Raw genomic sequence first — 16,474 nt, forward strand, 5'->3', positions numbered from 1 at the left:
CAGAACTATAAATTGGCAGTTACAAAATAGTCACAGGGATGTAAAGTACAGCATAAATAATAGTCAATAATATTGTAATGTCTAGGTATGATGCCAGATGGATAGTGGAAATATCAGGGGGAGCATTTTATAAAGTATATAATTGTCTAACCACTGTGCTGCACACCTGAAATTAATAAAAAATAATATTGAATGTAAACTGTAATTGAAAAATAAAATTAAAAAAAAAACTCTCACACATTGCTCACGGGAATGTAAAACAATACTATCACTTTGGGAAACTGTTCAGGAGTTCCTTATAAAATTAAGCATACACCTATGATATGATCCTGACACTCTACTTGTTAAGTGTACAACCAAGGAAATGAAAGTGTATGTTAACACAAAACTTGTGACAAATGTTCAAGGCAGCTTTTAATAATAGCCAAAAACTGAAAACAATTCAAATATCCATCAACAGGCGAGTGAATAAAAAAATTGTGCACACCCACATAATGCACTACTACTCAGCAACAAAAAGATTGGAATATTGATATATGAATGGATACACAGCATGGATAAACCTCAAAATCATTATGCTGAGTAAAAGAAGTACACATTACACATTATACAAAGAGTATACATTATATCATGCCATTTATATAAAATGGAAGAGAATGCAATCTAATTTATAGTGACCAAAAAAAAGATTAATGATTGCCTAAGGCCAGGAGCAGGAAGGATAGGCTACAGCATGGCACAAGGAAATTGGGGGGGAGGGGAGGGGAGGGAGGTAATAATAGAAATGTTCTGTATCATGATTATGGTGGTGGTTTCACAGGTATACAGTGGGACAAAAGTAGGTGAAACAGAGTTTATTCTTGTTATTATTTAATTATTGTCTTATTTTCCATACAAACAAAAGTAAATCTACTTTTGCCCACCCTGTATATAACTATCAAAGGTGATGTCAGCATCTTGGCAGCATAAGTCATTCCTCTTCTCTCCCCTTTTTCTAACTAATTAAACATCCATAACCAAACAGAAGTGCTTCTGCACATTACACCAAGGTTTCCAGACCACTTGTATACCAGAAAACAAACAAAATAACTATCAGCCCACCTATACACCAGAAAATAAACAAGATAACTACCAAAGATCTCATCAAACTGTACCATTTAAATGAATGCATCTTGTTTTACATACATTATGCTTCAACAATTTTTTTTAAAGCTTATAGGAGCTTATGTCTTAAAAAATATACATGTCTATTACAGTAATTTCTTCCCTAATTTCTATATAAAGGAAATCTAGGTCACCAAATTGGTTTTAAACTTAATAATTTATTAAGAACAACAACTGCAGCTAAAATTGATAATACCGGTGGGCGTGCAAGTTAGCAGAGAAATTCATGAAACACTTCAATAAGCACCTATATCTTAAGCTGAGTTGGAAATATGAATGAATTTGGGAGTTAAGGGGATGAGCGAACATGGTCACTTTGAGCTTCAGTATGTATATTTCCCTAAGTGTTTAGGGGACTACAAATAATTTGGTCTGACTAAAATTTACTTATGTATTTATTTTAAATATGTTTTTATTGATTTTAGAGAGAGGGGATAGATAGAATCATTGATCAGCTGCCTCCTGCACGCCCCCTACTGGGGATCGAGCCCGAAACCCGGACATGTGCTCCAACCAGGAATCAAACCAGCGACCTCCTGAAGCACGGGAAGAAGCTCAACCACTGAGCCACTCCAGCTCGGCAGGTCTGACTAAAGTTTAGGGGCAGATTAGGTAAGAGGAGAATAATGGGGGAATATGAGGCTGAAAGGAACAGCGAAGACGGGATCACAAAAGACCTTACATACTATGAAGAGTTTGGACTTCACCCTTGTAAATAAGGGGACAGGAGAAGGTTGATGTTAAAGGTCAACAAAGAGAAAAATAGAAAAAAATGTAACCCTAAGATCATTCAAACAGAATTATGGGGAAAGGCTTGAGGGCAAAATAAGGCAACAACCAATTAGTAAACCTACTGGAATAATCCAGGCCAGAAAAGACCAGAGCCAGAATCAAAGCACCAATAAAGGATAAATTAATATGGTAAAGTATTATACCCAGTCTTTAGTGACTATGAAGAGAAAATAAGGTCTAATCCCAACTTTCAAGCACTACTCACAGAGATAGAGTACGATAGAAGAACTTAAAGAAGATAATGCCATCTCATTAAAATCTCTTGTAGTACAAGAATGGAAGTCTACAAAAGAGATTACCATTAGGGCATACATCAATGAAATCCATGTTGTTACTTGAACTCTGATTATCACCTTTCAAACAACAACAAAAGATTTTTAAAATATCTTTCTAATATGTCTATATCATATTTTTATATATGTATTTATCATACTTCTAGATACTTTTCTGTTTTAATTAAAGAAAAACACATCTTAATTTTATTATTTAAGTATTTGTTTAATGTTTTAAAATTCAAGACACTTAAAAAATTTTAAAGGCAAAGATTAATAAAATAACCTTACCATTCAAATGTGACTTTTTAACAGTAAAATGGAAAAGTGGTAAACAATCTCCCTTAAAAAAAAGTCAGCACTTCCAAAAACAAAACAAAACAAAACAAAACGAGAGAGGCTTACATATAGAGCTAATTGAGAAAGGGGATAATACCTTATTTTAATCCAAAAAAAATGAAATACTAGACGTTAATAATGAAATTTTCAATGTCAGTTAAAGTAATTCTTGAAAATAAGGTTTTTTAACCTTTAAATATATTCTCTGAAATGGTATCTTGTTATCATATTTGATTTAAATATATCAAACCTTTAAAATCAGCAAATAAAAACCAGCAAAACAATTTACATCCGAAAGCCTGACATACTGATTTACTAGTTTATGTTTTCCTAAGTATAATAATAAACAAATCTTTTGAGTAGTCAACATATTAGAACTACAACTACCTATTTAAAATAGTCATCTTTCAATATGACACATCAGTAAACAATACAATACCTTAGTAATCATCTTATATGGAGTAAGTGGAAAACAAATTTCTCAGTAACAGTGAGTCATCAAGTTCCTTCATCTAATAAAAAAAATTATTTAAAAAACAAACACGCAAACATGATTAAACACTTTTAAATTGGAATAGGCTATACAACTCCCTTTTTCCCTTTTACAAAGAGTTTCAAAAATAAAAGGACAAATATAATTCTAAATATTTCATTGTTTTCCAATATCATTTTAGTAAATTATTTATTCAATCGCTTCTTTAGGCTCTCAAGGTGTTCCACATTAACATCTTCTAATGCCAGCACCACTGCTTTAGACAAGGAGGGATTAAATGAAATGGTCATCAGACAGCACAAATCTATTAGATCTCGCTGACATTTCTGCAAACCTTCCAGGAACTTCTGGTATTGAAGAGGATCCTTTTTTAACTTTTTCATCTCTGGTACTGAAAACCCTATCAGACTAGTAAGTATTTCATCTACAAAGTCTACATCTAGATATGTAGTTCCATCAGAAATCTTTGCTGTTATACTCCAAATGCCACCAGAACTTGAGAGATTTCCAGTCAAGGTTACAATAAAGGCTTTGACTTTCACTGTTAAAACTTCCTTTGGTTTGGTGGCCATTAGAACAGACAAATAGATAAAGGGTGGAGAATACAAATCCATGATGACAGAAAGATTAGTGCTATTCTCTGATGATCTTAAAGAACAATCCTGCAAATGGTGATCATTTTCATTAGAAATTTGTGAAGTCCTTTTGGGTAAATAACTGACCAGTTCTCCATTTAGTACTTTATTATTTAAGGAATGTACATCTGAACTGATGGTTTGTTTCACTTTATTATCTGCCTCTAAGTTCTTATCTTTATTTGAAAAACCGTGGGGTAAGGGTACATTATGATGAACTGAAAAAACACTACTGTTGTGGTCTCTGGCAGATAGACAACTAAAGGATTTGTCTTCATTAGTCATTTGTTCACATAATTTTTTTTCATTATAATTATTTCCATTTTTGTGAATCAAAGAAAAATTATTTAGAGTATTAGGCTTCTGTGAAGATCTCGCTATATTTTCATCTGTGATTCTGTTCAAAGTCAATGGCTCCAATTCTTTAGTCTCCATTTGTTCTTTCTGGACAGCTTCTTCTAAAAGCAAGGCCTCCTCCAATGAAAAGTCATCTAGTTCCCCATCAGTGAAATGCACAGATTGATTTGGTGGTTTCTCCTTTGGTCTTGGAGAAATAACAAGTCCTGTTTCAAAGCTTGACTCTCTTGTGGGAATATTATTTAAGGAACTACCGGTGCTGAAACATCTTCTTTCCAATGAGGTGTCATTATTTGCTACAAGCTCATCATTTTCATCAAGACTTGCCAAGAGTTCTTCATCAGAAGGTCCTAACACAAGCTCTAGATCATCTGTATTTCTGGGGATGTTTTGGTTAGAATTACTTGGTATGACTGAAACTATGGGATCAAGTTCCCCAATTAATCTTCCAAGTACTTTTTCTTGGGCATATTCCTCTAAAAGAGCATCTACTTCTCCTCCCAACACCTTCACATTTTCTGGTTTCAATAAGAGAACACCAAGACGGAAAGAAATTATTCCATAAATTAAAATTTTTGTACCTGGAGGAAGGTGACTATGAAGAGCTGGAATAGGCTGATATTCCATTCCCTGCACTTGTACAATTCCGTCAGTTAGCTGTAGCATCAACATTCGTGAAGGCTTGGCTTCCCAAGGCTTTTGGGTTACTTGTGTTTCAGCTGTAATTAGCTCATTCATAGTATTTTTTCCTCTTAACTTTTGCATCTGGGAATATGCAGGCTGACTTACATCAACCAATGAATTAATCTGCAGAGCAAAAAACCCATTCAGTTCTCCTTTTGGAACTTCTAAAATGTCATCAGGTAGAAGAGGATGCTCCAAATCTTTCAGATCAGTAAGGAGCCATTGCTCAAAAACTTGTTTATTCATTTGTGCCTGACTCAAATGAACATTATCATTTTCTTCTTGGATCCAGTTAATACAAGCTTCCAGCCACACTAGAGGTACTTTAACATGCCATGTAGCTAAAAGCCAGGTTTCAACTCTTAATGCAATACTAGTTACACTCATTTCTTTTAAATAAAACAAATATTACACATCTGTTACCTAAAAACAAAAAAACAAAAGAATTATAATTCAGTACTCTTAAATGTTGTCTAATTCTGTACAATGCACAAACAGGCATAACCACACCCTTTTGATTTTTCTCACTTTCAGCATCTTAAAATTCTTTTACTTTCTACATATCCAAAATTCAAATACCACAAGTAATCAGATGGTATAATGAGAAAAGCAAAAGGTTCGAAAGCTAGCTCAGCCAAATTAGTTCTCTGACCTAATATAAATTTTTTAACTTTTCTAACCCAGTTTTTTCATCTGTAAAATATCAACCATCTATCTTACAGGGTTGTTGTGAAGATTACAGGTTTAACGTTTATAAAGCATAATGTCAGAACTATGAAAGACACAGTAAATAGTAATAATTATATTAATATAATAATCATATTTTAATAATTTGAATTTTAGTTAAACAATGTCTGAGTTTGGGTCTCAGAATATTCTAAACTCTAATAAAAGCAGCCTCCTAACTACTGAGGCAATAGAAAAAAAACACCAGTATTCACTAAGGTTATTTTCATAGCTTTAATTTACGCTCTATTAAAGCATACCACTGTGTTTGACCATATAGCACTTAAATATGTGGTCTAAGAATAAAGTTATAACAAATAACAATAAATTCTGAGCTGATATAAAGCATCTTATTTGTTTAGCTAAATAATTTCAATAGTCCTATTAGGTAAATATTCTTCTTCTAATTTTTCTCAGTATGATAAAACAGTATTAGCAAAACAGTAAAGACTAATGAACCCTGTGTTCAAAAAAGTACATTTTTTCCCCTTCTACAGATAAAGATATCCAAGAGTTAGAATTTATAAAAGTTTTAATACATCCATAAGAAAACTTACCATTTGGAACAGGAGCATAGCATTTGATGACAGGACTTAGAACTGGTTGTTCAGTGGAGTACTTGTAACCTCTGCCACTCAGAAATACTCCCTGGGAGCTAAGACAACAAGTAATAAGGGTTATAAGAGGAAACTGCAAAAAGAATCACTAGCCTGTTTTCGTGAGTACAAGAGTTTGATGGTATGGTTTTTCAGGTTCCTGTTATCAATCAGGGTAGAGGCAATAAAGAATTTTAAAAATGAAGTTTGGAGTGAGATGCACAAAAGCAAGTACCATGAGAAACTCACTCCAAGCTTGCTTCCTTGTCTATATAGTACTTACTTCATGGGCTACTATGAAAATTAAAGGAGATCGGAGCAGGCAGAGGGCAGAGTACTAACCAGCCTAGGCACAGATTCCCCCCAAAAATGAAAAATGGAACTACCATATAACCCAGCAATCCCACTTCTGGGTATATATCCAATAGAATTGAGAACAGAATCACCAAGAGATTCTGCACATCCATGTTCATTGCATTATTCACAATACACAACATTTGGGAGCAACAGATGAATGTATAAAGAAAATGTGCTCTCTATATATTTATATACATACATACATATATATATATATATATATATATATATATATATGAATATTAATTCAGCCTTAAAAATAAAAAAGGAAATCCTGTCATATGCTACAACAAGGATGAATCTTAAGGACATTATGCTAAGTGAAATACGCTAATTACAAAAAGACACTGCATGATTCCACTTACATGAGGTATCTAAGGTACTCAAACTCATAAAATATAAAGCAGAATTGTGGTTGCCAGAGGCTGAGAGGAGGAAGAAACGAGGAGTTATTGTTCAATGGATATAGAATTTTATTCATGCAAGATGAGTAAGTTCTAGAGATCTGTTGTACAATACCGTAATGTACACTTAAAAACTGCTAAGAAGGTAAATTTATGTTATTTGGTTGTTTTTACTACAATAAAAGAAGGGAAATCAAAAGGGAAGAGGGGAATAAAAAGGAAAAAATAAATCACCCCTATTTGCAGATGACAGGAATGTTTATGAAGAAAATGCCAATAAATCTACAAAAAAGCTCCATCACCTACTAAACGAGTTAGCCAGATCCAAGTGTTTACGTCGTGCTCTATTTAGTATCACATAGTTCACACTTTTGTGTTTTGTTTTGTTATTGTTTGTTTTTTATGATTTCACTGTTTCAAATGGCCCCTTAGCATAGTACTAAAGTGCTGTTTAGGGCCCTGATCAGGTGGCTCAGTTGGTAAGAGCGTCGTCCCAATGCACCAAGATTGCAGGTTCCATCCCCAGTCAGGGCACACACAGGAAGCAACTGATGCATGCATAGATGCATAGATAAGTAGAACAACAAATTGATGCTCCTCTCTCTCTCTAAAAATCAATAAATTAAACAAATTAAATAGTGCTGTTTAGTGTTCCTAAGTACAAGAGAGATGTGATGTATCATATGGAAAAACAACTGTGTTAGATTAAGCTTCATTTAGGCATGAGTTATAGTGCTGTGCTATTGATCATAAATTCAATGTTAATCAACATATATTGAATAAAGTATCTTTAAACAGAAATACACATAAAACAAGATTATGTACTCATCGGCTGATATAAATGTCATGACCAGAGGCTCATGTAACCTAACCCTATATTTCCCCTAGGATCAATGGTTCAGTATTTCCTAATTTATTGTTCACAGCAACTTTATAGAATATAACTATCACAAAAAACAAGGCTCAACTGTACTAGCAATCAATAAAACAGTGCATTTTACAATAGTACCAAAAATTTAAATCTAACAAAATACGTGGAGGAATGTATATAATGAAAACCACAAATTACTGATGAAAGAAATCAAAAAACAACCTAAACTAAGCAAGCAAAGAGGTATGTCTTTTTTTTTTTATAATTTTTTTTTAATATCTTTATTGATTTCAGAGAGAGGAAAGGAGAGGGAGAGAGAGAGATAGAAACATCAATGATGAGAGAGTCATTGATCAAGCCCACAACCTGGGCATGTGCCCTGACCAGGAATCAAAACCCGATCGTCTGGATCCCAGGTTGACGCTCAACCACTGAGCCACGCCTGGCAGGGCAAGAGATATCAGGTCTCCCCAAATTGATCTATAGATTCAATGCAATTCCACTCAAAATCCCAGCAGGTTTTTTAATAAAAAATAACAAGCTGATTCTAAAATTTATATGGAAAGGCAAAGAACCTGGAATAGCCAAGGTAATTTTGAAAAAGAAAAAACAAAATCAGAGGACTCATTCTATGAAGTCAAGATTTATTATAAAACTACAGTAATCAAGACAGTGAGGTATTAGCAAAAGGATTAACATATAAGTCAAGGGGAAGAGAAGACAGTCTAGAAAGAGACCCGCATATATGGTCAATTGATTTTCTACAAAGTTGCAAAGGCAATTCAATAAAAACAGGAGAGTCTTAAACAAATGGTGCTGAAACAATTGGACATTTATATGCAAAAATAGGAGCCTCAATCAATACCTCACACCATATATAAAAATTAACTCTTAGGGATCATAGACCTAAATATGAAAACTCAAACTATAGAAACATCTATAGGAAAAGTTAGGAGAAAAACCAAGCTCATACATACAGAGAATAGGTTGATAGCTGGCAGAGGTGGGAGTTGGGGGTGGTCAAAATGAGTAAAAAGGGTCAAAAAGGTACAAATTTCCAGTTATAGAAAGACATGGGGATGTAATATACAGCATGAAGGCTACAGTTAGTAATACTATACTGCATATTTGAAGTTGCTTAGAGAGTAGATCTTAAAAGTTCTCATCATAAGAAAAAAAATTTTTGTAACCATGAGTGATGATGGATGTTAACTAGATTTATTGTGGTGATCACTTCCCAATGTATACAAATAGCAAATCATTTTGTTCTATATCTGAAACAAATGTAATGTTATGTTAATTATAACTCATTTTTTAAAAATTAGGAGAAAAGTCTTTGTGTTTCTTAAAAGTTTTCTTAGATACAACACCAAAAGCATAATACATAAAAGAAAAAAACTAATAAATTGGACTTCAAAATTTTTAAATTCTGTTGTGTGAAAAGACATTGTCAAAAGTATAAAAACAAGCCAGACTGGGATAAACACATAATTGAAAAAGAAGACTTGTATCCAGAATACATACAGAATTCTAAAATTCAATAAAAACAAAACACCACACATATACACAAATTTTAAAATGAGTGAAATATTTGAATAGACATTTCACCAAAGGTATGCAGATGGCAAGTAAACACATTAAAAGATGCTCAATATGATTAGATATTAGAAAAATGAAAAATCCAAATCATAATGCAAACTACACATCTATTAGCATAGTTAAAATAAAAAATAACTGAAAATACCAAGTACTGGAATTCTCATATTTACTGGTGGGAATACAAAATGGCACAGCCACTTTGGAAAACAATTTAGCAGTTTCTTAGAAAAACAGATAGCATTTTCTTAGAAAGTTAAATATACACCTATACCATACAACCCAATAATTATATTACTAGGTATTTACTCAAGAGAAATAAAAACTTACACTCTATATTAAACACCTGTATTTGAATGTTTATAGCAGCTTTATTCATAATCACCAAACGAGGAAACAACCTATATGTCTTTCAACTGGTGAATGGATAAACAAATTGTGGTACAGAATTACAATGGAATACTATTCATAATTGAAATGAACTATGAATAGACACAATAGCATGGATGAATGTTGCTATAGACTGTGTTCCCCTCCAAAATTCAGGTTGAAATCCTAATGCCCAATGTGATGGTATTAAGAGGTAGGGCTTTTGGGGCATAATTAGGTCATGAGGATGCAGCCCTCATGAAAGAAATATAAACTCTCATAAAAAGAGAGAACCACCATCAACCCCTAACAGAACTACCTTGTCCTTTCCACCATGGGAGGTTACAGTAAAAATCCATGAACCAGAAAAAGTGTCCTCACCAGACACCTACCAAATCTGCCACTGCCTCAGTCTTGGACTTCCCAACCTCCAGAGAAACTTCCGTTGTTTATAAGCCACCCAGTTTATGGTATTTTGTTATAACAGCCCAAACAGACTAAGACAAATGTCAAATGTGGTATGCTAAGTGAAAGCAGCCAGACAAAGACTATATAATTCCATTTATATGACATTCTGAAAAAAGCAACACTATAGAAACAGAAAACAATTTGGTGATTGCCAAAGGCTTGGGATGTGAAGGAGTTGACTACAAGGAGCACAAGGAAATTATGGGGGTGATGAAACCACATATTCTATAAGATGATGTGGCGGTGGCCGTGACGGTGATGTGACAAACCTCATAAAACAGCCCTCGCTGGTGTGGCTCAATTGGTTGGAGCGTTGTCCCATACACCATCGATTCCCAGTCAGGGCAGATAGCCAGGTTTCAGATTTGATCCCCAGTTCATGCACATGAGGGAGGCAACCAATCAATGTTTCTCTCTCACATCAATGTTCTTTTCTTTCTCTCTTTGTCTGTCTCTCTCTCCCTTCCTCTCTCCAAAAAAAATTTAAAAAAACCCACAAACTCATAGAAAAAGACCATGAATTTTAATGAATATAAATTACGCCCAGTAAAAACTAAACATAAACACCAAAAAATAGAAATATAGTAACTACCTTTCAAACTTGCTAAGGAAAAGAGAGAATAAAGAAAACAATCCAAGAGAGGCACAATAAGAGCAGGCAAGCATGATATAGAGAAACTATAAATAAGATGGTAGGAATAAGTCTAAATATGTTAGCAATTATAATGAACATAGACTTACCTGTTAAAAGATATTCTCAAATTGAATAAACCAAATCCAGTTGTATCTTTAAAAGGCAGCCCTAAAACAAAATAAGATCAAAATATGAAATTAATTAAAATAAAGGCATGTTAAAACCTCCAAGAACGATTCTATGAAGCCACAGTCTTAGATTCCAAAGTGCTACTTTTTCTTTTTAACCTCAAAAATTATACCAGATCCATGGCTCTTAGGTGAGCTCATTCAGTAAGTTACCTATTTCCTCTAATATAATTTCCAAAGGTGTAGTAATGTAATGACAGTCAATAAGTAACCTGAAATGAAGACAAAGTGTACTTTAGTGGTTATATGTTGTTTAAGTGAATGACCAAGTATAAATGCCACAATAACAATTCAGTTGTTTGCAAAATGTTTTGTGCTATAACTTGGGTATTTATAGTATATGCCCCTAAATTATTACATGTAGCCAGATAACACCAATGCTATTTTCTACCTGAATCTGTTAAATACTAGGAGATAATAATGATACTTCTAGGAGGGAAGAAACAGTAAGAAAGGAAAAAAGACTGACTGGTTGTGAACTGAAAAGGTCAAGGCTAGACAGGAAATGAAATGAACAAGGATGAATTTCAAATATTAATCCTATAATCCCAGCAGGTACAGCTCTATAAACACAGAATTAAACACATGAATTTGCTGAAAATAAAAACTAAAACCTCTTATTCTTAAGATATTAAACTTTTTGCAAAATACTTTTACATCTGCAGTATTACCTAAATTTCAAAATAACTTATGGTAAGTAGGTATTGTCATCTATTTGAGAGAGCATGAAACTGAGGCATGAAGATAAGGGTAGGTATTGTCATCTACTTGAGAGAGAATGAAACTTGAGGCATGAAGATAAGGGTAGGTATTGTCATCTGTTTGAGAGAATGAAATTGAGGCATGAAGATTAAGATATAAAGATCATCCTAGTAGCAAATCTATAAATGGAACATAAATTCTGCTCATCTCCATTCTTATGCTTTTTGCTAGACCCTATTAACTTAAGTACATAGAAAATATAGTAGTTTAGCCAGTCCCTTTTTACGTATAAAACCCACTTACATATAAAACTTACTCATAAATGGCTATTCTATGAGAGCACTGCACTATTAAAAGAACAGACTTCTCAGATCTCATTTAAATAACAAGCTCACCTAGTGCATTCTAAATTATTTCATTTACAAAATCAAGTTAAAGAAGAACTCAACATCATCTATTGCATCTATCTTTATGACAGCTTCAAAATAACATTATGGTTCAGTAATTTTCCTTTGTTATATAACTCTACAAAAACACCACATAATTTTAAATTTTCAAAAATATAACACACTGATATTTTAAGGCTTATGTATGCATTTATTTTTTTAATTTTTTTTATTTCAAACATGCACTTGTTTGTGTTGTTGAACGTGACAAGTAACAAAACTTTCAAAAGACAGCTAGGGCAAATTCTGAGAAACACTGCTCAACTAAACCAAAACTAAATTGTTCTAATATGGGGCAGTACTAATTAATAATTCTCTCCAAGTACTAGCCTCTAGGATTTGAATCTCTACTTCTGGAACTGACATCCTATAATTTTATACTACTATCAAAGAAAAAATTCCAGTGACTAAAATCCCAAAAGATAACCAAGACCTTTTAAAACAAATGTGTTAAGAGATATTTAGCATTGTTCAACCAAATACAGCTAATATCAAATATTTCACCAAAAGGTCATGAACTGTGAGGGAAAAACTGCTAAATGCCCATTTGTTACACAGAATTCTTGATTTAACAGCAAAGAAAGTGGAAGGTATATCGATCTGAACATTGACATAGTCCCCACAACTGCGTGTTATAATAAATGTAATGAAAAAAATAATTCTACGTATAATAGGATTGTTTTTCCTACAGGTTACAAAGAAAAGTTTATTAAAATTTTTAATCAAATGAAAAAAGTATTATCATGTGGGATCGGTATTATAATGTTTAGACTGAATTTCAATAACCAAGCCCCTTAATAATTTAGTAAATCCTATTACTTGCATCTTCTCCAGAGAATTCCTAAGGTTTTCATTTCTCCCTTTTTCAAGAAATTGAGTAACCATAGTTACTACAGGTAGAAGCAGCTCAGAGGAAAGATGTTAGCTAGAGCAGTACAGCTTCCCATCTGCTCATATACAAAAAACTGCCCTTAATCTTCAAAGGTATATGTTTTTTAAATTGTACATTAAGAAATGTTCATACCATATAATCCACTTCTTTTACTTTCCAAAATTCATCTTAAGAAAACAATCAGGAATGAAGACAAAGATTTATGTGCCAGAGTGTGTATCCTTGTATTTTTGTAGTGTGAGGGGAAAAACCCCAGAAACAATCTATGAAATGGAAGGTAATACCATCTTTAAAAAACATTTTTAAGGACTATTTAATGACACGCTCATATTTTATTTTGTTAGGGAAAAGGCCAGATATAAAACTACATCTACCTTAATCCCCACTAATTTCATGATCATGAAAAATTGTTTAACAAATGGATTGATGTTTTATGCATGCTAAACTTGGCTGACCCCAATAATCTACATTCTAGATATTGACTGCAGGAACTGAGCAGAAAGAGAATAGCATAGGAAAATGCTATCATTCACCACTAATACCTAAGCATATTTGATTTATAAATTAATTTTCAGTTAGCTTCACATATTTCAATTTTTTAAAAGATAGAAAAAGAGGAGGAAGTACCTTCCTCCTCTGTATAGTACCTTGAGCACTGTATATGACATTCAACCAATAGCAGAAAGACTTAAAAGCAGTAACAAATATTTAAATTATAATCATTCAATGTTTCCCCTATCTTCATCTAAAAAAATAAAGGTAATCTGTGTTTTAACTCATTTGGGATGACATCAAAGTAATCCCAGAATTTTGAGAAGGTACTTTCTAAAAATTAGGGGGGAAAATTATGTAATGACTGAAATCAGAATCAGTGGGGCTACTTGTGGATCTTCCATAACCTAATGTAAGGAAAAAACAGAAAGCCAATAGGTTTAGCGGTTTGAATCCCAACTGTGCTATGTGACCTCAGACATGTTCTTTAACTTCTCTTAATTTCCTCATCCATAAAACAAAGATAACCACAACTTATCCACAGAACTGTAATAATCATTAAACTGCCAGCACAAGGTCTGGCACACAGTGGGGAATTCAGGAAATGTTAACTATAATATTTTAAATAATCATTCAGACTGTACAATTTCAATTAAATTAGCTTATCTAAAGTAAATCTGGTGTGGCTCAATTGGTCGAGCGTCAAACGGTGCACCAAAAGGTTGCTGGTGGGATTCCTGGTCCGAGCACAAACCCAGGTTGTGTGGGTGCAATCCTTAGTTGGGCATTAGCAGGAGGCAACCAAAATGTTTCTCTGTCTCTTTCTCTCTCTAAAATCAATAAAAACATATTTTTAAAAAAGAATAAAGTAAATCCCACACCTAAGTAATACTAGTTCTGATTTCAACTGGGAGTCCAAAATGATCATACAATTAATTATACAAAACAGGAGCCACTGAATGTATCAATTGATTTGGCAAGTCCCTGAATAAGCATAATATAGTTTGGCTGAAAAAAACAAGAGGATGCAAGGATAGTGAAACGGCAGAGAAATACCTGTAATTTAAAAGGTAAATCTAAAAAGTAAATTATAAGAGGTAAGAAAGAAAACAAGTGTAAAAAGGAAAAGAAAAAAATGCCATCTGATAATGGCATCTAGAAAAGTTAACAGCTTTCACCAATTAGGATCTAGTCAGAAGACAGTGAAATTGGGAGGAAGAAGTTCCTGGATAGGGCTGCTTTATTTTGCATTCCTGTTCATTACTCATCAGTACTTATCAAGGCAGAAAATGATGGCTACAACAAAAATAATAGTTTGAAAGAAAACATCATTAGTACAGTGTCCCTATATGTACCTATTAGTGTTAGTGAAATGTCCCAGATTTTAAATGACAGATTCAATTAAATGTTGCAAATCCTAACTGGCTGATTAAATGTCTGCAATTCCCAGCCCCCACATACACTCATCAATTCTTGAACACTTAATAAAAATCTGAACTATGTACCATAGAACCAAAATGTGAGTTAAGTTTTACCTGTCAACAACTTATAATACACTCTTCATGATGGGGACCATTAGAAAAACTATATTACCACTTTACGAGACCTTTTATAAACTCCACGACCCCAGAAACTATGCTCTAACGGTATTTGTTAACTATTTTCCGAGCCAATAAATGGTGCATCATGAAGTCCTCAGTTCCCTCTGAGTTTTCTTCCTAATTAGGCAAGTAAAAGAGAAAGGACAGACGAAATTAGAGCCATTTTAAAATAGATGCTGGTTACATCTGCTTTGCAAATTATTCAAGAGGGAATTCAAGTTACTATGTAATGAGTCAGCAGAAATTTATCATTACAAGCATATACATATATAAACATACTCCACTAATAGTGGATTTAGCTTCTATGTGTAAATTACACTTTTAAACTGTGAGTTCGGGGTTATGGAGGAGGGCTGGAGGGTTAAGGAGTCGTGATGCTAAAACTGGGTACTACCACGCCTGGCGACTTCCCGGGACCTCTCGGGTTTGTCCGGATAAGAAGCGACCTTAAGAGAGATCATTCAAAGCTTTGCGCTGGGCCTTAGATAAAGTAACCGGACACAAAGCAAGAACGTACTAGTGCAAACTGGATACACTCAACTGGTAACGTTGGAGGGCGAGTTTTTGTTTTGATCGCCGCCGAATACCCCGACACGCGGTAGGCTCCTGCGAACTGAACGCGGATGTCTAAACGTATTTGATGCTTGCATTCATTTCGGAGGAATGCAATACTACTTCCAGAAACTTTTCACACATAAAATGCAGCGACGACGTTACAAAAGACTCGCATCACAGGCCCCATTGACAAAAAGAAAAAAAGAGATAAAAGATGGAAAGAATGAAAGGTCGCTTCATGAAGGAGAGCCCTGTAGAGATGCCTGGACGTCCCCGGGCGTGCTGGATTAAGGTCGGAAACGAAGGGACAAGTTTTCCAAGATCCCGAGGCTCGCCGCCACAACCCCGCGAACCGCCCGCGTGGCCGGGATCCCGCCCGAGCTGGCCGCCCGGGGCGAACAGCCAGCTGCACCCCCACCCGGGCTTCGCCTGACGGGGAACTGCGGCCAGGTACAAACAGCGGGTTTCCGTGGCGAGGGCCGGCCGGCGGTCAGGCAGACTGCACTTACCGACCCGCAGCTCGCCCCGCAGCCGGGCAGCCCGAGCGGGAGGGAAAGTGCGGAGAGAGGGCGACGTGAGTGTGGGCTGTGGAAAGTGGCATTCGTCTGGGCCTACCACCGACCTGGGAGTCCCGCCTTCCCCTCGCGCAACAGCAGTTCCCGGGCCGCGCGACCCAGACAACACGAGCCGAAACGGCGCGCGCCCTAAACCCTATTTTGCCTCTTCCCGCCCGATTTGCAGCACGCTCACGCCCCTCCTCCAAACCCAAAAGATTTCTTCAGCCCGAAAACGCCCCCTCCCTATACTCGTGGACGAGGCAGCCTTTAGTTCTCGCGAGAAG

The 16,474-nt window shown here is 34.9% G+C and overlaps 1 protein-coding gene across 3 annotated transcripts; it reads right to left on the reverse strand.

Annotated features, from left to right (window-relative positions):
- Positions 1-2,444: 2,444 nt before the first annotated feature.
- Positions 2,445-16,466, reverse strand: RMI1 (RecQ mediated genome instability 1). Of its 3 annotated transcripts, XM_081151041.1 has the most exons (5): positions 16,256-16,466; positions 15,013-15,195; positions 10,865-10,925; positions 6,020-6,117; positions 2,445-5,159 (listed from the first exon to the last, which is right to left on the reverse strand). In XM_081151041.1, the coding sequence occupies exon 5, from the start codon at positions 5,121-5,123 to the stop codon at positions 3,246-3,248; it is 1,878 nt and encodes a 625-aa protein (XP_081007167.1). In that variant the 5' UTR covers positions 5,124-5,159; positions 6,020-6,117; positions 10,865-10,925; positions 15,013-15,195; positions 16,256-16,466; the 3' UTR covers positions 2,445-3,245. The 3 variants fall into 3 exon arrangements, with proteins under 3 accessions (XP_081007167.1, XP_081007168.1, XP_081007169.1); XM_081151042.1 differs by lacking the exon at positions 15,013-15,195 and having other exon boundaries at positions 16,143-16,466; XM_081151043.1 differs by lacking the exon at positions 15,013-15,195 and having other exon boundaries at positions 16,256-16,424.
- Between the last annotated feature and the right edge of the window lie 8 nt (positions 16,467-16,474).

This window comes from Miniopterus schreibersii, assembly GCF_964146895.1.
Source record: "Miniopterus schreibersii genome assembly, chromosome: 11".
Classification (NCBI taxonomy): Eukaryota; Metazoa; Chordata; class Mammalia; order Chiroptera; family Miniopteridae; genus Miniopterus; species Miniopterus schreibersii.